The following is a 22,690-nucleotide window of genomic DNA, read 5'->3' on the forward strand; positions in this document are numbered from 1 at the left end:
TGAGAAGTTACTTGAAGGACTGAACTGAGACAAGCCATAGACTATGGTCAGGAGGATATGAGGTTTAAGGATCTTGAATGCTGGTCCTGTAATAGGTTCATGGGTTAGTACTAGACTAACTGCCTTTGTGGGCCATTTTAAGCCTAGACAGTTACCCCATCTGAGAATCAGGATCATGCCGTAATGGATGAAGCCTCTTGCCATAAGTACAGGAGGTTGGAAGTGTAATGTATTAGTCTGTAAGTTTCAAGGACTGGAGCCTGGACAGGTGAACTAAGTATTTAGGAATGCTTATAGATGACAGCAGGTTAAGAGTAGATAAATGCAATGGAGGTAGAGTGAGGTTAAGTATACAATTGCTGGTGAGAATAAATATGCAAGAAGGTTATAGCAGCTAAAACATGTAGGTCCTTCCTTCATGTACAAAGAAAACACTGTAAAAGGAATCTTTTGTATGTGCTTTCCAGACTGGTTCTGTTGACATCAGTGGCAGTGCATTTTGGTAATTGCCATGCAATGTATGTAGTTTGTTTGATTGGCTGTACTGGTAGCTGACATTGGTGAGAACTGACAACTGCAGCACAAAAAAGCTGGTAAAAAAACAATGCAGAAATGAAGAGTTATGAGTGTGTGTGTGTGTGTGTGTGTGTGTGTGTGTGTGTGTGTGTGTGCGTGTGTGCACATGTGTGTGTGTGTGTGTGTGTGTGTGTGTGTGTGTGTGTGTGTGTGTGTGTGTGTGTGTGTATTGGAGTGCCACAGAATCCTGAAAGCCCAAAATCCTGAGACCAAAATCTCGAAAGTTCAAAATATTGAAAACTCAAAATACTGAAAACACACAGGATTCCGACACTTACTATATTCTAGCACAAGTACATACAGAAACGAATAAAAGACAAACCATAACCATATTACTCTTCTCCCAGTATAAGCAGGGGGGCAAGCACCCCTGCACCCACCATGTGGGGGGGGGCTGCACCCCCCACACCCCCTGCTACTTAAATATATCAACTCCGAGATTGCACTTAGTGTAGTGAAGTGCAATCTCGGAGTTGATATATTTAAGTAGCAGGGGGGTATGGGGGGTGCAGAGGGGCTTGCCCCCTGTGTATAGTTGAAGAGTAATATGTTTCTGTATGCACTTGTGCTGGAATATAGTAAGTGTTGGTATCCTTTGTGTTTTCAGTATTTTGAGTTTTTAGTATTTTTGAACTTTTGAGATTTTGATCTCAGGATTTTGGTCTTCAGGATTTTGGGCTTTCAGGATTCTGTAAAGCTGCCGTGTATATATGTGTGTATGTGGTTATGCTTGGATGTATAGGAGTGTATGTGTGCAAGATCCTGTGTATGTGAATGACACATTGGCATAGAAAATAGGATGCAGAAAAAATGCTGAGCTGAAATTATGCAAAATTACATAAAAGGATTAATATGATGTCTCATATCTTCTATAGCCATTAAATTCTAACACACTCTCCATTATCTTTTATGTAATTACTGACACAACAGACATTCCAAAGCATCAAAATATAACACTTTTTTCAAAAAACATTGTCATTCTAGCCTGGCACCAGAACTTAAAAAATGAGTAAATTATAAATGTAACTTTTATCATTTTGACACCCATTTTCTTTGGGGTATGTGCTTCCCTTGACTAATTACTGTTACTGCTGAGTTACTATGACTCAGAGTTATATATTTGCCATCCCTCCCCCTATTTTCATTTCTAGGCTTGGAATTCTGACCATTCAGATGTAGGATTTAGACTTCCATTCATATTTCAAGTAATGCAATTAATTTGAAGTACATATTACATGTATTATCTGCTCCTTTCCAAGGCCACACATACTGATACACTGCTTTATTAATTATAGCCATAATCGTGTATTTTTTTCTTTCACAAAAAGTGTATGTATGTGTGTGTCTGGGGGTCCTGTATGTGTTGCAACCCTTTCTGGGTACAATAACGCTGCATCAGACTTTTCTGGTGTATTTTTTATGATTGAGTCAGTGGTATGTTTTTGCACATTGAGGAATCCCATGTTCCAATGTAATATGTGAAGGTGTAGACATTAAATTACCTCTTTAATAAGATGCCAGGTAAGGCCATGATTAGTAGAATACTCCAGGTACACTTGGTTATCCATGTGAGGAGTGAACTGCTGGCCGCAGCCCATAACCAGTTCAAACTGTATCATATAAGAAGCTCCAATTTGCATCGACTGGGTTTCCACATACCGCATACTGGACCCCAGGTTAGAGTCTCCTGTAAAGCTGTGAAAATAAAGCAAGTAGAATCAAACATTTATACTATGAAGATGAAGTATTTAAAAGCTTCTTCTTAGGTCTTCCTCCAAACAGTTATGTGAGTTTTAGCATTTGTTTTCACAAGCAGTAGAAACAAGTCATTGCTTATACGTGCACGGTACATTTATATAAAAATATATAAAATGTGATAAAGATAATTGTTGATTTTATTTCAGTAAATATTTACCATGATTTATGATTAAATATGCATGCAACTGATTTTCATTGCGTTTTTTACTGTCTGGATTTGTTGTATCTGTATCACAAAATAACGTTACAATGCTAAGCACGTGAAGCATACACTGGTTATGTTTTAATAAATAAGTACGTTCTTTTGAAATGTCATTTTCAGTATAAGCAGTCAATTTTGTTATAATATTGAAAGAAATCCATTTCTTCAGTCTGATTTTTCAAAAGAGCCAGGTAAGATCAAAGTCAAATATTTAATTTAGAAATATTACACAATGTTCCACCACTACATAGATTCATTTAGTGTTTATAGAAAAATCAACAGGAATTATTCAATTACATTTTTGCCACTTTTGTTAGTGACAGTTTGCAGATCTTTATGTCCTAATGAGATGATATGTTTTGTCCATATTTAAGACATTCTATTAAATGTTGAGGCTTTACACAAATTTTTTCTTAACACATGCAAAACATGTCTTTCTCTTACAGTGGTGTTACCTTAGAGATTTTCATTTATCCAGTGATACACTAGGAGTCTATTCAGTGACACGCTGCCATTCCCCATCATCATGGTAAGGTTTGGTTGAGAGGGCATGGCTCAGCATACAATGGGCATGTCAGCAAGGGCATGACACTCACTTTCACAGGTGACATTACCCCTGAAGACAAGTTTGCCCCCTCCCAAAGATATTATTCTTGCATAGTCTCAGATCTACCTCATGGATTCTGCCAGGCACTCAAGCATATCACTTGTCTATTCCCCTATACCAGCCCCAGCAAGTGCTTGTGCCAGTATTCAAACTTGGGTCACCTGGGTTATAGTCATGGGTTTATCCTGCAAAATCATGGAACTAAACCTCTACAATGATAACAACACTCTTGCATCATAAGCAAATGATACACGGGAATTTCTTGAAGCGATGCAAATACTTAACAGCATTTTCCTTGTAACATATTTTGCAATCCTCTTGCATTGTGCACTTGTTATTTTGGCATTAATTGTTGATACAATATTAATAAAGCAGACTTATGCCAGGCAATCAGTGCTTACACTCAGTTATCAATAAGTTTTCACGTGTTAAGCATATAAATCCATGTATCACAACCAGCTATTCTACTCTGTCTTAATCCCATGTTTGATTTTACATTGTTTATTAAACAAAAACAGATAAACACACAGAGTAACAACTTACAACCTAACTTGTGATCAGGAAATAATTAGTGACCATATTTTACTTAAATTGTACTACAAGTCTTAACAACTAGATCAGTAACTTCTCACCTTGTACTGGACTTTACTTTATTAAACAGATATAGATTGTAGGTACTTTGTTTTATGCTATCATCTCAATACAGCATCCCATATATCTCATTTTCTTACTATGAAGTTTTGTTTCTAGTGTCTAGTTGTTTTCAGTTTTATATTTTTAACCACTGTAATCATTGTTTTCAACTTTTCATCTCTCTTAGTGATAGTTTGTCTTTGTTATATTCATTTTCTAATTATAGCTTCTTAGACACTGTCAACACTAAAGATGGCAATGCATCGACTTCTTTAGTAGATATTATTACATATCAATTCTATACAAACATCTCTATACTGACGATAAATCCTCTTCCAACTATAAGACTTTGGATATTATTTAACTAATTTTTACATCTTACATTCCCAGAATATATGCTTCCAGACTTCTCTTTCTGAACCATCACATCTCCAACTTGTGTCTCTTGTCTGTGGAAACATTTTTCAAGCCTTATAGGGGGCACAGATTCACATGTAAACATTCTAAATGTTCTTGATTACTTGCATATCGTGATACCCTTACTTAATCGCTCACTTCATGCTGTTTTTTACCTTTTTGCTGTATTGTCTTCTCAAATCTACTATTGCTTTCCTTGCTGTGCCTGTTACTCATTTCCAGTCTGAGATTTCTGTTGCAGCCTAAATTATAAAATCTATTTGTGGTTTAACAAAATTATTTTCCAACCTCCACATATCTTTGTTAGATTTTTAACATTATAAACCAGATAAAAAATATTAATGAACTAAGAAACAACTGAACAAAGGGACAAACGAGTAGTGAAGACTTCCCAAGACAGCAAATTTAATGCAGTAAAGCGCTTTTCGTTTGCCTAATAAGCAAAAGAAAAGTGCTTTACTGCATTAAATTTGCTGTCTTGGGAAGTCTTCGCTACTTGTTTGTCCCTTTGTTCAGTTGTTTCTTAGATTTTTAACATTAGACCTGTGTACACAAGTTGATGTGAGTTCAACTACACACAACTTTGTCTAGCTTTATTTCATTTTATTTCATCTCCTTTTACCATCTGCTCCCAAAATTTAGTTTCTTTGTTCTTTCTTCTCCAAATGGTCATGACATTCTCCCCTGTTTCTTATTGGTATAGAGTTTAACCTATTGGTGTTATTCTATTTTTTCAGGCTCTAACTTCACTTAACATTAAGACTGGCTTAATACCCTTATGTATAAAAGGTTGTACATGATGTTTTTCCTAGATCTGCCTAAATGCCCAGACACTGGGGGAATTTTGTAACAAAAGCCACCAGAGAAACTGTTCAGAATAAATTAATAAATAAAACGGAATCATGACTGAGATGGTTACCTCAAGGAGGATGTTTACAAGACTCGAAAATGAGATGTGACACAGCGTTAGGGATTTAACTGCAGAAATAAGGTGGTATAACTTGGCTTCATCAAGCACTCTCATAGTGTGAGAATGTAAGCCAATATTTATTTATTTATTTAACATTTGCTTACAGGGAAAGTCCGACTAGTTCAGGAACCCATTTTCAGCAGAGGTCCAGGAAAAAAAGCTCCAAATGATACCTGAAAGTTAAGACAATTTACATGAACAAGATAAAAAACAAGTATTAAAACACACATTAATAATAACTGAATACTAAATAAGCACAGAAAGGTAGATACAATAATAAATAAGAGGTAGCTAAAATAATAAAACATGTACTATTTATTTTATTTATTTATTTTTCCATTTGTTTACCAGGTTAGTCCAACACAAGGTGATCGTTTTCAGTGGAGCCCAAGGAGAAAAGCTCCAGATACATAGTAAAAAAAAAAAATTTAAAAAAAATAATCAAAATAGTGAAAAATTATATAAACATAGCTATTTTGTACAAAGAGCATAGAACATATAAAAAGAGTCAAATCAGAGTTTCACAAATGATGCAGAATGTACTAAATTAAAATAAAGTGGTAGATTGCAAACTCTTTTTTTTATATATATATACATAATGTAGGAGTAAGGTAAAGAATGAGGATCAGAACATTAGATGCAAGTAAATGCTTAGAAGGATGGGAAAATTAAGGGTGTAGCAATATGGAAAGTCTGTTAGGTTCAATATACTAGTGGTTAGTAGATGAAATTCCTGTTTTAGGGATTGAAAGGAAAGCCCCTAGAGAGTGAATGGAGTTCACCTGTTAGGGAAAGAGCAGGTGCAGGTCTGATGACATAGACAATGTTTTTTTTTTTTTTAGGGCGTGTTTGAAGTTGTTAAAACTCTCAATGGTAGTAATGTCTGTTGGCAGAGAGTTCCGGAGCTTGGCAGTGGCATGAGAGTATAATGAGAGTATAGGCACTGTCTAGCTCTTTGTTTGGAATGTAGACTGTTAGGTATTGTTTATTTTCAGAGCGGAAGGCTCTTGTATGTATGTAGGGTTTTAGAACAGACTTCAGGGAAGGGCAGCTATCAGATGTGTGTGTGTGTATGCATGTATATATATCTATATATATATATATATATATATATATATATATATATATATATATATATATAATTTTATGTGCAGAAGACAGCTAAACTAGGCTGAGGTGTTGTGTGAGTTTGAGTAAATTTAGTTCTTTCAGAGCTAGGCAGTGGTGGGAATGGTAGGGGTAACCTGTAGTGAATTTTTATGGTAGCAGGATTGGAGCTTGTTTTCAAGAGAAGATTGTAAATTATTGTATAAGGGGGATGCATATAAGAGTGAGGGAAGCAAATAGATTTTGGTGAGGGTTTTCCTGGTGGAGCTATCCAAGAAAGTTTTTTTGTCTGTAGAGTGTTCCTAGTTTAATGTGTGCATTTTTAATGCTATTGCAAATGTGGGGTTTGAAAGTTAGTTTGTTATCTATGCTTACACCTAGAAACTTAGCTGTGGGAACTGTTTCAATTTCTGTGTTAATGCTGCGAGAATATTTTAACGTCAGATGAGATTGGTTTTGTCGAGAAAATCAGGAGTTTTGTTTTTTTAGGATTTAAAAGTAGCTGGGCTTCTCTCAGCCATGTCCTAATTGAGGTGAAGGTGGCTTGGTGAGTTTCTGGAGTTTTTGTATTTTACTGAAGCAGGAAATTATGGTAGTGTCATCTGCGTATTGGATAATGGAGTTAAGGTTTGTTGAGGTAAGAAGGTTGTTGGTGAAAACATTGAAGAGTAATGGTCCAAGTATGTATCCTGTGGTACCCCAGTTATGTTAGTTTAATACTGGGATAATTTGACTCACTGTTGGTGGTTGAATAGGTAGCTTGTAAACCATTGGTGGGATGGTGGGGTGCAGCCTATAATGGATAGCTGATGAAATTTGTTGTGAGACACTGTGCCAAATCCTTTTGATAGGTCTAGTAGTAAGACAAAAGTGATATTACCAGAGTCAATGGATTTGCACACAAGTGTCCATGAAGGAGATTTGGGCCATGATGTTGCTGTGTGAAGGGCAACTACCATATTGGGTAGGGGTAATTAGTTTGTTTTGAATGAGGTGGTACAGCAGTTGCTTATGTATGCATTTTTACAGGAGTTTGGAAAGGGGATAGAGGATGGAGAGTGGTTGATAATTGGATAGTTCAATGGAATTGCCCCCTGTGATGATATACTTTTTACAGAGGTTGGGGACAATGGATTCTGCTATAGAGCGATTTATAAGGATACTGACAGGATATGCTATGGCTTCTGCAGTAAGTTTTAAGTATTCGGGGGGAGCTTGTCAGAAGAGAGGGAGCATGGTTTTAGCTTTTGAAGTAGTTTTTGAATGACACAGGTAGGGACAGGTTTAGGAGAAAAGGGGATAGAAGGTGTAGTACTGGTTTGTTGGGAATGTGAAGGTTTTTTTTTTGTTTGTGCAGCAGTCTTGAGATAAGGGTAGAGAGCGATCAGAGATGGGGCTTGAGGGAGTTCTGGAAGTGGGATTTGTTAACAGTTTGCTGATGCTGTTTATAAAGTGAGAGTTAAACAGGTTGGCTATCTCTGAGGGGGTTTTGTCAGGGTATGGTGGTGAAATTTATTTAGAGCCCAGGGTAAGCAGGTTTGAGATGTGTTTCCATAATAGTTTTGGGTTGTTTTTGTGGTTTGCCAATTGATTGGAAAAGTGTGTTATTTTATCTAAGTTCACTAGTTTTTTTGCTTTATTTCTTAGCTGTTTATATTTGATTAGATTTGCATCAGATTTGTTATTGTGCTATTCATTCCATGCTTTATCTCCGTCTTGTAGAAGCTGTTTGGTATTTTTGTTAGCCAAAGAGCATGGGTAGTTTTTATTCTTTTGGTGCGAAGGGGGGCTAGACTCTCGAGGGTGTTTAGAAATATATTGTTGAAGTATTCAAGGGCATCTTCTAGTGGTAGTGTTTTAAGTGGGTTCCATTTAGTGTGTTTTAAGATTTTGTTAAACTTTTCCTTGTCAAAGTTTCTAATATTTCTGGTAGTTTTGTATGTGTGGGTTCTTGTAGTTTGTGGTGTGGATCCATATATTAATATGGATAGGTGGTTATTAACAGTAGTGGGTAGAGTGTGGGGAGTAGAGTATTTGCCTGGATTAGAAATAAGTATCCAGTCAAGAGTTGCACCTATGGTATTGCTGTTATGCATGTGGGTGGCACTGGTAATGAGCTGGGTATAACATAGAGGTTTATGCTATTAGTAGGAGTCAGTCATCAGATCCTGCCAGTTAATGTTGATATCTCCCAAAATTATAGCCTTGTTACTGATGTTTTCAGATATCCAAGAGAGGATATCTTCCATAGTTTGGTTGTTTTGCCCAGGGGGTATATATAGACCAACAATGCATAGTTGTTTTGTTAATTTGTAGGGTTCTGATTAGAATTTCATCATTGTTAAAAGTTGGTATTTCTTTAGGGAAAGATGAGATTGTGATGGAGATGGGAATAGATTAAGGCTACCACACCACCTTATTTGTTGGTTCTGTCTTTTCTGAGTATATTATAGCCTGGAGGTATTATTTCAGCATCATGGATATGGGGTTTTATCCAACTTTCAGTGGTTACTAGGATATCTGGGGTGTGTTGACTTAACCAAGCATGAAATTATGTGGTTTTGTTACAGATACTACATATGTTTAGGGTTGATAGAATAATATTTTTAGTGTTTAGGCGTTTAGCAGAGGAAGCTGTAGTTGGGGACCCTGGGTTGGGATGGATGTCTCCACACAGATAGTGTGTGCTTTTTGGAGAGGTGCTGTTTGAGGTATGGGTAGATTTACTAATGAGGACTATTATGTAGAAGGTAGGTTTACTAGTGATTGTGTCTGGAAGGATTTTTAGTTTTAAGAGATACATAAAGAGATAAAGTAATATTGAATTAAGCTGGCTGAAATGTTGCTAAAGGTTTTTGTGGTATTGTCATGATGTAGAGAAAGAATAGAGTATGTAACTTTGTGGGGTTGGGAATGGTTAGGGGAGCTGATGCAGATTAGGAGCCTGATATATAATGTTAGAAGCAAGTTAGGGAGACAGCAGCACATTTTAGTGACATGGTGTAGTTTGAGTTCTAGAAGGTAGGGGTAGTGGACTGGGTGGTAGAGTGCAGATTGTGAAGCTTTAAGGTGGAGCCAGTGTAGTAATGTGTGGGGATGTGGTGTTGATTGGATATATGAAGGCAGGAATGTTTGTAATTGGACAACAAGCTTTAGGGGTAGAGTAATTGTGGGTATTAATCTAGGGAAAGCAGAGGTGTGTGGGAATGGGGGTAGGGTGGGGAGTGGAGTGAGCTGGAGCAAAGCAAGGGTGAACGGGGTGGGCTGAGCAGAGGTAAGCATGGTCCAGAAATACTCAGTAAAAACTCTAACAGAAAAAGGCTTTGTACAGTTAATAGCAAGAGAGAGTTTTTATTGTGTAGTACTATCAGGTAAGAAATGTCTTAAATCAGGCTGATTAGTCCAGCATTTAATAGACATAACTTTGTTGAAACTAACAGAAAGTCTTAAGATTCTTAAGATTAAGAAATGGGGTGGGGTTCCTTGCTGATGAGCTGCTTTACAGCGTACCAACTTGCTAGAGAGTAGATAATGCCTTAAATAAGTATATTTTAAAATATAAAACTAAGCCAACATACTTTGCAGATAAAAAGTGAGACACTGTGAGTTGAGAGATAGCAGAGTTGTATGCTGAGCAATTTTTGTTGCAACCAGTTATTCAGTGTGTAGGGGTTTAAACAGTATGCTGGCAGTATGTTGAGGAAAAGACATAAAACTTGGCTGATAGCCGAGGAGAGAAAAAAATAAAAATAAAAATTGTTAGCGATTATGTTGTTTAGCACAATAAAGATAGATGGAGATATTTTAGAGAGAACAGAAAGAGAACTTCAAACAATAAAAACACAAACTGTTGAGACTGCTAAATTAGCATTCGCTCTACCACAGTAGTACAATGTAATGCTACAAAAAATAGATTTAACATTTTGCTAAAGGTTAACAATAAATATACGTAGAAAAAACATAGTTAATAGAGATGTTGAAACATGGTGAAATCTGTTACATTCCATAGCAGAACACACAGCCACAGGCAGAGAGCAGGCTATTATAGTTGTTACAGTGAGTGTTATTTACTAAAGAATAATTGTAATCTATGACAAGAAAAAAAAATAAGAAGTCACTAAGACTATGTAAAAACAGTAAGCAAACAATTGCATTAACTAATAGATAAAACACATAGCAAGATAGCTTACTCCATGGTAACACAACTAAATCCACTGCAGTTGAAACAAGTAGAAAGTGTACAGTACAGCATTTACACTAGTGAGTTTAAAACACAGAGAAGGTGTTTAAATGCAGTGATGCAACAGTGCTCAGATATGTGTCACTTGAGGAAGGGGTATTTGTGAAACCTTCAACAGAATCTTAGCTAAAAAATATAAAACAACTTTTTTGACTCTCTGTTGCTTTTACTGTAATCAATGTCTGGAAAATGTCCTTATGTTCAGACTCTGGGTCTAACCAACTAACTTTGCAGATACTATGACACCATGGTGTTTCTTATTCCTGTTAGTGTCTGTATCCTACTATCCTTCATCAGTACAGTTAGACACCAAATGAGTCACTAGTTCACAAGCCATGTACAGTATCAAGGTCAGGGCTTGGGGGGAAGGCATAGATTAGACAGAAAGAACCACTGTATGTAGTATGTCTTCAGCACAGCTGCCCTACAGATTGAGGTATATTTGCCAAATTTGTTGTTGGATGTGCTGCAAAATCTGCTGAATTCTCTAAGACATCATTATGTTCTGTTCAATTTTATGTTAGACACAAGGTGAAAGGTATACTTCAGGCATGCAGCAAGAAGTGGAGGCTACCAACAAAACTAGTGCTGTGCTTAATAAAGTTAATCTTTCAAAACTAATTCTAACTCATCAGTTAAAGCAGTGAAGAGTTTTAGTGTTTTTTTATGCATTCCAGGTGTATCTGGGAACTTGCTCCAAATTTAATAAAATAAAAAGTTCTTTAGCCAAGCTCCTTAGTGTCTCCTAGACAGTGATTCTGTCAAGTCATATAACTATAAAGTTAGTGTATAGATTGTGACGCCCCTGCCCTGGCCCAGTAATCAAGGAGCCTCAATCATCACCATTGGCAGTGGTGAGGGAAGTACACAATGGGAGGATGACAAGTACACACACAGTAAAGTACAGTTTCCCTTAAGAGCACACAGAGATCACAGTCAGTCTGGGGCTGGTTTCTGCCTCTTTCTCCAGATCCCCAATAAGACTCCCCACTGGCAAGGTTAGGAATTAGCTGAATGGTCAAGCCAAAACCTCCAGCACCTTCTCTGTCCAACCAGTGCTTCGTGTTCCTGCCCAAGTAGCTGACATACACACACTTTGAGATTTGATTTGTACACAAACACAAGCACACACCTGGGAAAGGCTGGCACAGATTTACTAGCTATGCCCCCTTCTGCCCAGACTATAAGGTAGTTATCACTTCCACCAACCACTCCTTATCAGCTACTATAAGGCCCTTACAAAGGGTGTCCAATCCTACTGTGTAATGCTACTAATAATCCAAATGATAGTATTGACCAAGACTTGCAAGGCTATTTAGGAATGGCCTGTACAGTGTCACCAAATACATAAGTACGTTAAGAGCTTAAAAATGTCTCACAAATATCAGCCACAGAGACAGGTTTAAATATATTTAATAGTAAATAATAAAAGAACAAGAAAATACTCAAACAACAAACAAAATTACTTCAGAGTTCAGAATCATAGGAAATATTTTAAAGCAACATTGCAGGACAGTCTCAAATAAATACGGAAAACATCTAAACTAATCTTTACTATATTCCTATATATATCTAAAAGAGATACTATGCCTAAATCTTACAGAGCAAGGCAAATGCAGATAAGTGGATGTTCTTGCTAGATCCAAGACAAAACACAAAATGCAAAATCTCTCTCTGGGAGAGTTCTTAAATCAATATCAAATATTACTGCTGGGTTAGCTTGGATGACATCACTTTTTGTCACCTGACTTTAGTTCCCAAGCTAAATCAGAAACTAGTGGAATTTTAACATCCCTGTGTGAGAACTACATATCTCTCAGATGTGCTCAGAACTGTGTAGCTGCTAGGAAGTCATAAAGCAATAAAACTATTCTCTCCAAAACAATAAAAAAATCTTCCAGCTCTAGACATCTTGTCTTCTTGCTGCATTTAAACTAACTTTTAGAGCACATCATAAAGCACTTAATTTCAACTTATTTTCATGAGGTTTTGTAAGTAAATCTTCTATGTTCCAGCAGGGTATGCTGTGGTTACATTCTTGAAGCTCAGTACATGACATGCAGTTCTGTATAAATCCTATCAATATTCACAAATGACATAAAATTATTTACAAAATTCCAGATAGCTGGGCTAGCAGTGTCACGTGGATGTTAAAGTTCGTGTTTGAACAATGTGTTGTACGTTTGTTTACACTGGCTATAACTTAAATGTTCTGCCAGTTGTTGCTTAAATGGACATGAAGTCTTGTTCACATAAAATGCTGAGTAAGAACAGAGAGTAAAACAAATTACCCATTTACTGGTACAAGTTATTAATTGTTTTATTAAGTGCTCCTGCTTACATTATATGATTTATTATACAGCCACTTAGATGTGTGCAGTGTTTGGTGCCATCTTGCCAAGGGTCATGTTAACACATGCAACTAAGATGCTACAAGCACTGTTTTACTTTGAGATATAATAGTTTTAAGTTGACACTTTCTGTTCTTTTAAGATCATGCAATGTATAGTGCAGTTGAACTATGAACTGTGTCTTATACTTCTGTATGCACATTTCAACGCATAATTGTGTCTATTTGCAGTTTCTCTACATGGTTAGGTCTATGTGCATAGCTGGAAGGTGGCTCATTTATGTACTGTAAAGTGGGTTTAGTCACCCATAACCACTAAATGCTTTCATTTGGATATTCAGTGTCTCCTTGTGCTTAAATGCACAGAAATGCAGTGTGTATTTATGAATTTCAACCCTTATGTTAACATAGTCATTTCCATGATATAATATAATCAACAAATGTTAGGTGTCCTCTCTTCATGATGTACATATAAAAATAAGTTCAATGTACTATTGTATTTATTCATCTATTAATCAGATTAGTATGTTAGTCCTATTAGACCATTTTTTAGCAATGATGCATGGACTATCTTGCACAAAACAATCCACAGAGGGGGTAAACAAAGACTCTTAACATGTAACTGAAGTACACAGATAGTAAATGATGAAGTGCAAAGAATGTATTACAATAAAATTGGTTAACCAACATACTGAATGTTGTCTTATTACACAATAGATGTTATTGTAGTTAATGAGGATACATTCAACTATGACCAAATCTGAACTTCAACATTAGATGGTTAGTGATGTATATGTAGTAAATGACATTAGCTCCTTTTCTTAAGAAGGTATTTAGTAGATGCTTGAAAGGATTAAACTTTGACATAATTCCACCAATATGGCTCCAAACTAGAGATAGCTTTTTTTTCTCTAAAGACAGGTTTACTTCGGTATAAAATCATGACACTACCAGCTCAAACATTTAAGTATGTAGTTTCAGTCTGAGATGTAAAGTGTTGCAGAACTCAAGGTACATTGGAATAGTGATTTGTAGATGGAAACAACTTTGGATAAGATCATTCTTCTTCTCTTGCTTTTAAATGCTGCAGTTTATGGACAGCTTTTGCATTACAATATCAAAGCATGTTTCACATACATTTCTAAATTGTTAACATTTTTGAGTTAAGGGAGAGAAGAAGGGACAATTTTGATCAGGTTCAGGCACCTAGGCAGTGAGACATTTTTCTGTGATACATATGGGTGGGGACACATGCTGAAGTGATATTCAGCTTCAGAAAAACATGACTGTTGCAAACTACCTATGGGCAAAGAGAAGCTCACACTGCCATGCCCACAGCTTTAATAACTAAGTGCATAGATGTGATCTCAAAGACTACTGTAGTTGCATTTATGCTCCAGTATGCATTTTAGGTAAAAGTCCCTAGACACCATGAAGGGAGTAGTGGTCCACACATGCACACCAATTACAAAGGCACTGCATATTGTCCATTGCATTTTTTACTGACACTGACAGGCCCACAGGCCAGCCTGCGGCTGATTCCTACTATACTGCCTGCTGTCGCACATTGCCTTGGAGGCCATGGACATTATTTTCCCCTTTATGCATTTGCTTATTGAAGTTGTGGGCATGGCACTGCATTCTTATCTTTGCCAACAGGGAATTCAGAACAGCCATATTACTCAGCAGCTGAATGTCACTTCAGCTATGTGTCTCAACCACAGGAAATGTCTCACTGCCTAGGCACCTGAATCCATGTAGATGAAGTCAAGTTGGCCATTAATGTCTCATACTACATGCCAACATGGAGAATAATGGAAAATGTTACAGCCTGTCCTCTTTCTATTTTCTTTTGCCACTAAGATTAATTTTGTTGGTACCGTCATGTCATCAACACTGACTTCTTGTATGTCTGATATGACTAGCCCATCTTGAACTCAGTTCATGTCAATACATTCCAAATTGTTTGTGGTGAATATGCAAGGCATTTTTGTCCCAGTGTATTTTGACTTGGAGAACTGTTAGTTCATCTTTTTTGTACCACTTTGGCACTTTACCATCTATTGGGAAATGTGAAGATGTGATTATGATTGTAACACAGTTTGAGTTGTTTGTTTATACTTAGTTTTTCAGGCTTACTCTGCATATTTTTTATTAGCACCAATGCTTCCATTATTTTATTGGTATTTATTGGTTTTGGTCAAAGTAATGCAAACTAAATAATTCACATTTGTAACATCTATTTTTATATTATTGTTTTATCTTTTGCTTACTTGTTTGCATTGTCTTTTTTAGTGAAACAGCTTATGACTCAAGCTCTGTAATAAATTTGACATTGAAAAGGAAGGCCATGGACTTCCCCTCCCAGTGTGATGTTAGTCAACACTGATCTCTCTACTTCTTTTTTTACAAAAATAGTATGGTTAGAACAAGTAGATAGGAATACGCTAGTTTATATTATCAGCTGAACATTTGGTCTGTAGAACAGTATCAATGACCAAGGTGTAAAATAAGTTGGCTCAACATATATTTCCTCTTTTCCCATATCTATTCTTCTAAGTTCAGATTAAGCTAAGAATTAAAACCAGCTAGCAGTCTCAAGTTGAGTTTGTAAAAAAAAAATCAGAACTTATTATGCTATTAAAATATTAAATTAATGTAACAGAATGACTAGACTATTAATTAAAGTATTGTATATATTAAAAAACAGAAAAGTTACTTGAGTTTAATGTCTGTCAAAAAGTTTAGGAAGACCAAATCCCAACAAATGGTTATTTTATATCTAAATCCTTCTGAGTATAAAACGACTTTTAAAGCTAAGATTTAGTTCCTGTTCCTTAGATCTTTCTTGGTTGGAATAGCCTTTTAAGGGTCTTTGTTTCTTAACAAGTACTGGGAAGCAGGTCTGAATTTGATGAACACTCTCTCAGGAATCCATAAAAATGAAATCATTGCAAATCCACACTGTTTTTTGTTTAGGCACAAATGAATTCAATTGCAGGCAGAATGTGGCTGGTTTCCTTTCAAGGTAAACCTGTTCTTCACTGCAAATGGATTTCATTGCCTCATGAATGACCATGAAAGCAGCAAGATCAAATATTATAGTTCTCAGTTCCTTTACAAGAGTGACTCAGTTCAGTATGTAACCAAGACAAGTTCCTTCTCAGAAGTCAGCTGTAACTTTGTAGTTCTATGTTGTTAGCTGAGCAGAGAAGATGAGCCAATAAACTTCAGAAGAAATGCTGAAGATGATGAACCCTCCTTATACGTTCCTCTGTAAACATATGATTATGCAAAAAGGAGGGAAAACTGGCATATCTTTTTACTCTGCTTTTGACTGATTCCAGCTGCAGTTGTAAACAAAACTCTATTTAGTGTAATTCCTTTAGTGTCTAAGCCTGGGGAACAAAGACCTGTTTTTTGCCCAGGTCTGTTACTCTTTGACAAGTTAATATTTTGACAACAGGAACATGGTTTGTAAAGGTGATAGATAATGACCAATTCATAGGTACAGATTCAAAGTCCATTTGGTTTGAGCAGTGCCACTTGGTGTACATTCCTTGTGAGATGAAATTTAAGCAGACATTAGCAGAACTAGCTGTAATGGCCTTGTTTTCCTGCTGTAGAAGGAAGTAGTAGTCCACAAAAATCACTAAAATTGATAGGCCAATAAAAGATCTATTAAAATGATAGATTGGACTATTGAGGATAAAAAAGAAATTATGTATCGTTACTATTATACAAGAAGCCCAAAACTGATGGATAGAAGATACACAAAAAGACTAAGAGAGAAATTAGAGGGAAGAAAAATACTTGCACAAAGGAAACTGTCAAATGCTTCAAATACACATTTGTGTTTGTTAATATGACAGAGTCATGAAAAACATTATATAGACCAAAAACCCTTGGGCCATTTGGAAAAAGAAGAAACTGAGGAAGTGTAAAAATATAAAGAACAAGCTGCAGAGATTTTTGAAAAGTGTAAAAAAGAAACATCAACATGGGAAAGAAAGAAAGAGCAATCAGATATGGTGCAATATTTATGCAAAGGAGAGAGGCAAAATAATAAATACAAAAAAGTAAAGCTATTTCAAGAAAAATATAGGCAAAGGTACCCAGATATGGAAACTTTCACAATACAAAAATAAGATCACAAAGAGGGAATGTAGAACAGAAGATTAGTAAAGTAGAAGTTAAAAAACAGAAGCAGAAGTTACGGAATACCTGCAAAGTGAAGGATTTAGTGTAGAAAGTCTAACACAGGTTATATATCACAGGTTGATGGAACAATGAGTCCCCAAGTAAGGAGAAACAAGAGGAGCAGGAGACATCTGAAAAAGAAATGCCACAGCACATCAGAGTTCCGGACCTTCATTAAACACCACAGGGGCCATTGTGAATGCAAACGGAACTGCAACAAGCACTATCTCTAATAATGTAAGTGTTAACAACAAACAATCTGTCTGAATGGCTTAAAAGTAATTCATGTTTTAATCAGAACCAGAGTACAGTGACTGAGTCTCTTAATGACTGGCTTTAAAAACAAAACAGTGTAAGAAACCTACTGATTTTTACATGCAAAATGTATATGTATATATTTATATATAATTTTTGATCGCAAAATGAACTAAGGTTGATATATTTCCAGCCATGTAGTATATTGCCTTGTATAAAATCACAGACTTAATAATTTGGTTAAATAAGATGTACCATTAAAGTACATTAGGGCTATATATTATTATGACAGCTACTTGGTAGGGCAGGACCAGCTCGAATGTCACACTGATGGGGGAAGGGATGTGAATTTAACATGTGTACCAATAACACTTTGTTTTACAGCACAGTAAACCACTCCCATGCCTGATATAAAAAGTATATATATATTTAGAAAGCTTGTGAGGAAATTATTACTCTATTTTTGTTTTACTTGGATCGCTTGTCTGTGTACTTAATAAAGGACTGCCTGCCTTGCTTGGATTATTTTCGAATACTTAGTAATACTGTAGAATTATATATTTTCTATTGTTACTTTTTGACTTGACGAGTTTACGTTCGCTACTTCTACTACTATTGTCTGATCTGATTAATATACAGTGATTAACTAGAAATATATGGACTGAAAATCTTCCACACAGAGAAGTTTCTTACACTGTTTTGTTTTTAGACCCACTACACTTTAGTGGGTTGTTTTGAGACTTCGGGGATACCACGGAGATTACTTGTTTTTTAATGACTGGCTTCCTGATTAAGATCGTATTTTACTGAAAATTAAAAAATTACAGATGGACAATGCATACTTTAGTGAGTGCATTTAGTTAAAAATAGTTCCCAAAGGCCTGCGTGTCTGGCGTTTCCTGACTGGACTAGTTGCTAATTCTGGTTTCCACAATGAACTTTTGGCCTTTTTTGATAAATGGGGTCTAGAATACATGGAAATGGTGGTAAACCATAATGAAATGAGTATTGTTGAACTGAGTCAGGAAGTAAAGACTTTGGATGAACTTATTACTAATTACCCTGGGTTCAGCACTAACAGGTTTGACTACAACAGGATTTTCAGTTCTATTGATGAACAAATGACTGTTAGCAAAAATAGAAAAATTAAAAAGCTCATCAGGGATGAGAGGGGCTATGCCAACCATGTTGCTTACCCAACCCACCCCCCTCACATGGCATCTAAAGAAACCCCCACATCAAACCAATGAAGTTGCAACTAACATGGACATTGACATTGATTCAATGGATGAACATTTTTTTAGTGGAAGAAAACGTTCCCCAATTAAGATGGTCAGAACGCCTCATGAATCAGTGTGGGGGGGGGGGTACGAACTTTCAGAACAATCATTTTCAAGCCCCTGCACAGAGAGGCAATGGCCAAGTGAACAGGGGAAACAACTATTGTTCATGGAGGGGGAGGAGACAATAGAGACTGATATTTCATCACAGTCTATACCTGACATTGTTCGAGGGGAAAGTTCCCCAACTTTACATATTGACCTCATCAGTACTGGAGACTTTAAGGTTTACAATTATACTGACATTTCCTTGAATGTAACTACTTGTGACCTCTTGGCAAAAGGTTTTATGTTTGTTCCTAGTCAATACTTAAACACTGTGAATACACTGGCTGATTTAAAACTTTATGTGAGGAAATTGAATTTACAGGTTTTGTTTCAAGGGGTAGAACAGGTATGTCAACCACTCAAGGTATCCAGTTCTTACAATCCCCTGACCCATCCTATTTTAGCATCCTTTGAGAGTGTTTGTGAACTCGATATTAGAAATCTGCGTAACAGGTTTAGAAACAATAGTTTCAATAGTAATTTAACTAAAGAAGAGAGAGATGAGCTTAATTGTTTAAAACAACTATATGGCATCAGAATAATAAAACCAGATAAAGGGGGTGGGGTTGTCATTATGAGAACTGATGACTATATCAACAAAATTAAATCTATCTCGGAGACAGATACTTCCTGTGAAAGTTCCTTAAATGGGTTAAATGGCACATACAATAGAATAAGGGGGTACATCCAGAACTTATTTATTGATGATCTGATTTCAATCCATGAACTACACTCTCTAACAATGCTATTTCCAATTACACCCACAATTTTTGGTTTGCCGAAACTACATAAAACATTCAACAACCACCCATGTGTCCCATTGTTGATGCCTGGGGATCAATCATGCACTGCTTAGCCAAATTTCTGGATACTGAACTGAAGAAGTTACTTTTGGATGAACCCCACTTATGTATTGATTCCTGGGACTTCTTAAGGAAAATCAATAACACTTGTTTTAGGTCCAACTTTTTATTTATTACAATTGATGTAGTAGATTTATATTCTGTCATCCCACATTCCATCGAGGAGGAATGGTTTTGTGATTATTTGTTTTCTAAGTGAATACCCCAGGACAAAATCAATATGTATGAACAGATTTTGGATATGGTGCTGAGAAGCAACTTTATCTTGTTCGACAATCAGTATTATTTACAAACACAAGGGGTTGCTATGGGTTCAGCATGTGGGGGGCTCTACACCAATATCGTCATGCTGGAATGGGAAAAACATACTTTGACACAATCAACATATTTCAAATTCTGTCATACTTACATGAGGTATTTGGATGATGTTTATTTTATGGGAAGGCCCTAGAGACCAAATTGTTGAATTCATTAACTATATTAAAAACTCAGCCTCCTTTTTGAGGTTCACATATAGTGCTAATGCATGTGAAATTTCTTATCTTGATGTTCTGTTAAAAAAAGATCTGGAACAGCAGAGATTTGTGGCTGAAATTTTCAGAAAAGAAACCTATTCCAATAGTTTTCTGCATTTCAACAGCTGCCACCCATTCACTCAGAAATGTGCAGTTATTAAGGGGTAATTTGTGTGTGCAGCATGAATGGTGACAACTTGGATATGTTTCACCAGAGAATGCCTTAACTTGAAGGAAATGTTCTTGAGAAGAGGTTATCCCCCCAATTTAATTGACATCATGAAGGAGGTTAGTGAGAAAAGACAATGTGGGTATTTTGCACAAATTTTGGGCACCCCTAATACTGACCATCCCAATTTGACTGGGTTGAACATAACTGAAACAGTCATGGACACTGTTGTGAATGACCAAACAATTGTCCATAACCAGGAAATATATAGGGGGCACCATTCCTCTGGGTCTGAAGTAACTAATTACCACACAAGTTTTTCAACTGTCTTCTCAAATGACGCATACACTATTAAAGATATTCTGTGTAAGAATTGGAATTTGTTGAGTTGTGACAGAAAACTTTTTAAAATCTTAGGAGAAAGTCCCTGTGTGTATTTTCAAGAAGGGCCCTAACATGAAGAACATTTGCGAACGTAATAATGATGGAATCTATAGGAAGGGTCAGATGATTAAGTACGGGGCATGTAAATTTTGCCCTTTCATTTTGGAAGTCAGTGAATGTGAAATTAATAGAACGAAAATAAAAATACCTGATAGGAGTAGTTGTTTAACTTAAAGAGTGGTTTATTGTGCTTTAGGTTCCTTTTGCCCATGTTTTTATGTGGGGAAGACGGAATGTAAGCTTAAAAATAGGATCAGTGAGCACCTTAGGAATATAAGGAATGCTAGTGAAGTGAATGCACTTGCTAGACACATTAGTGAGTACAACAATCACCGGTTCAAATTTGTAGTACTTGAAGTCCAAAAAAGACATAATAGGGGGCAGCCTGGCCATATTTACTTGAAAAAGCCGACTTGCTATGGCAATTACGACTTGATGCCACTCATTGGCCAGGCTTAAATGACAGCCTTTCCATAAGCAGTCTGCTTAAACTGAGGACTCTTGAGAGGTGAAACATTCCCTTTAGATATGGATATGGTACAAAAATGTTTTTTTTTTGGCCTTCATACCTGTTATATGTATATGTACATGACATTTATTCATTTGTTCCTAATGGATTTTTAACTGTATGCATATCTTACTTGTGTTTTTATATACATGTATATTTTTTCAAAAGCATCTTAAAAACATTTTTATATATGCACATATTTACATATTTATTCTTGTGTTTATAATACATAGTTTAGGGTGTTGACATTTGCACATTTTTTAATATGTATTTTTATATTTTGATATTTATACTGGTTTGTGCTGAAACATTTATGTGTAGTAATTCAGACTTCTGTTCCAGAAGACTGTTTCAGACTTGGGAGTGGTTTTCACTAATCCAGGAAGTGACTTCATGTAAGATTTCCTATTTAAAACAATGTACTTACTTAATTTCCTTGTATCTGATGAAGTTCCTGCTTTTACTTTTGGACTGAAAGTGCTTATACCTTCTTGTTTGTCTGAATAAAGAAAGCATCCTTGTACTGAATTGTACTGAATTCGATGTGTTGGCTTGATTTAAAGCACACACTGGAATATTTAAGGGCTCACTGGCTATCATTGTCTGCAAACTGCTTGTGCGACGATTTTCTTGGTGGTTTGTGCAGTTTTTCGTCTTTTACTTGATACATATTTTGTTTAATCTTAAATAAATTGAAAGGGAAGCCAAATTGTTGCAAGATTGCAGATATAAAGGATCACAATATCATAACTAAAGCCTTTGTAATGTCTCTCCCTGAGTCTCTTCTGTCAGCTACATCTTTTTTTATATGTTCACTCCCAGACTCAAGTGAATCTAACTCTCTCCAGCTGTCTTCCTCTACAGTGTAAGTGTACTGAGCACACAGTCAGCTGTCTCCCTCTACAGTAAGTGTGCTGAGCACACGGTCAGCTGTCTCACTCTACAGTAAGTGTACTAAGCACACAGTCAGCTGTCTCACTCTACAGTAAGTGCACTAAGCACACGGTCAGCTGTCTCCCTCTACAGTAAGTGTACTGAGCACACAGTCAGCTGTCTCCCTCTACAGTAAGTGTACTGAGCACACAGTCAGCTGTCTCACTCTACAGTAAGTGTACTGAGCACACAGTCAGCTGTCTCCTATACAGTAAGTGTACTGAGCACACGGTCAGCTGTCTCCCTCTACAGTAAGTGTACTGAGCACACAGTCAGCTGTCTCCCTCTACAGTAAGTGTACTGAGCACACGGTCAGCTGTCTCCCTCTACAGTAAGTGTACTGAGCACACAGCCAGCTGTCTCACTCTACAGTAAGTGTACTGAGCACACGGTCAGCTGTCTCCCTCTACAGTAAGTGTACTGAGCACATGGTCAGCTGTCTCCCTCTACAGTAAGTGTACTGAGCACACAGTCAGCTGTCTCCCTCTACAGTAAGTGTACTGAGCACACAGTCAGCTGTCTCCCTCTACAGTAAGTGTACTGAGCACACAGTAA

General features: G+C 36.5%; 1 protein-coding gene across 4 annotated transcripts in view; it reads right to left on the reverse strand.

The window, feature by feature from the left end:
• RELN (reelin) overlaps positions 1 to 22,690 on the reverse strand; it is a 3,085,913-nt gene that overhangs the window by 1,227,680 nt on the left and 1,835,543 nt on the right. For all 4 annotated transcript variants that reach the window (XM_044088524.1, XM_044088525.1, XM_044088522.1 and 1 more), the window contains exon 21: positions 2,079 to 2,271. In XM_044088524.1, the coding sequence (XP_043944459.1) occupies positions 2,079 to 2,271 (193 nt within the window). The remainder of the gene's footprint in view (positions 1 to 2,078; positions 2,272 to 22,690) is intronic.

The sequence above is a fragment of the Protopterus annectens genome, chromosome 11.part0 (genome assembly GCF_019279795.1).
Source record: "Protopterus annectens isolate FY-2018-M chromosome 11.part0, PAN1.0, whole genome shotgun sequence".
Classification (NCBI taxonomy): Eukaryota; Metazoa; Chordata; order Ceratodontiformes; family Protopteridae; genus Protopterus; species Protopterus annectens.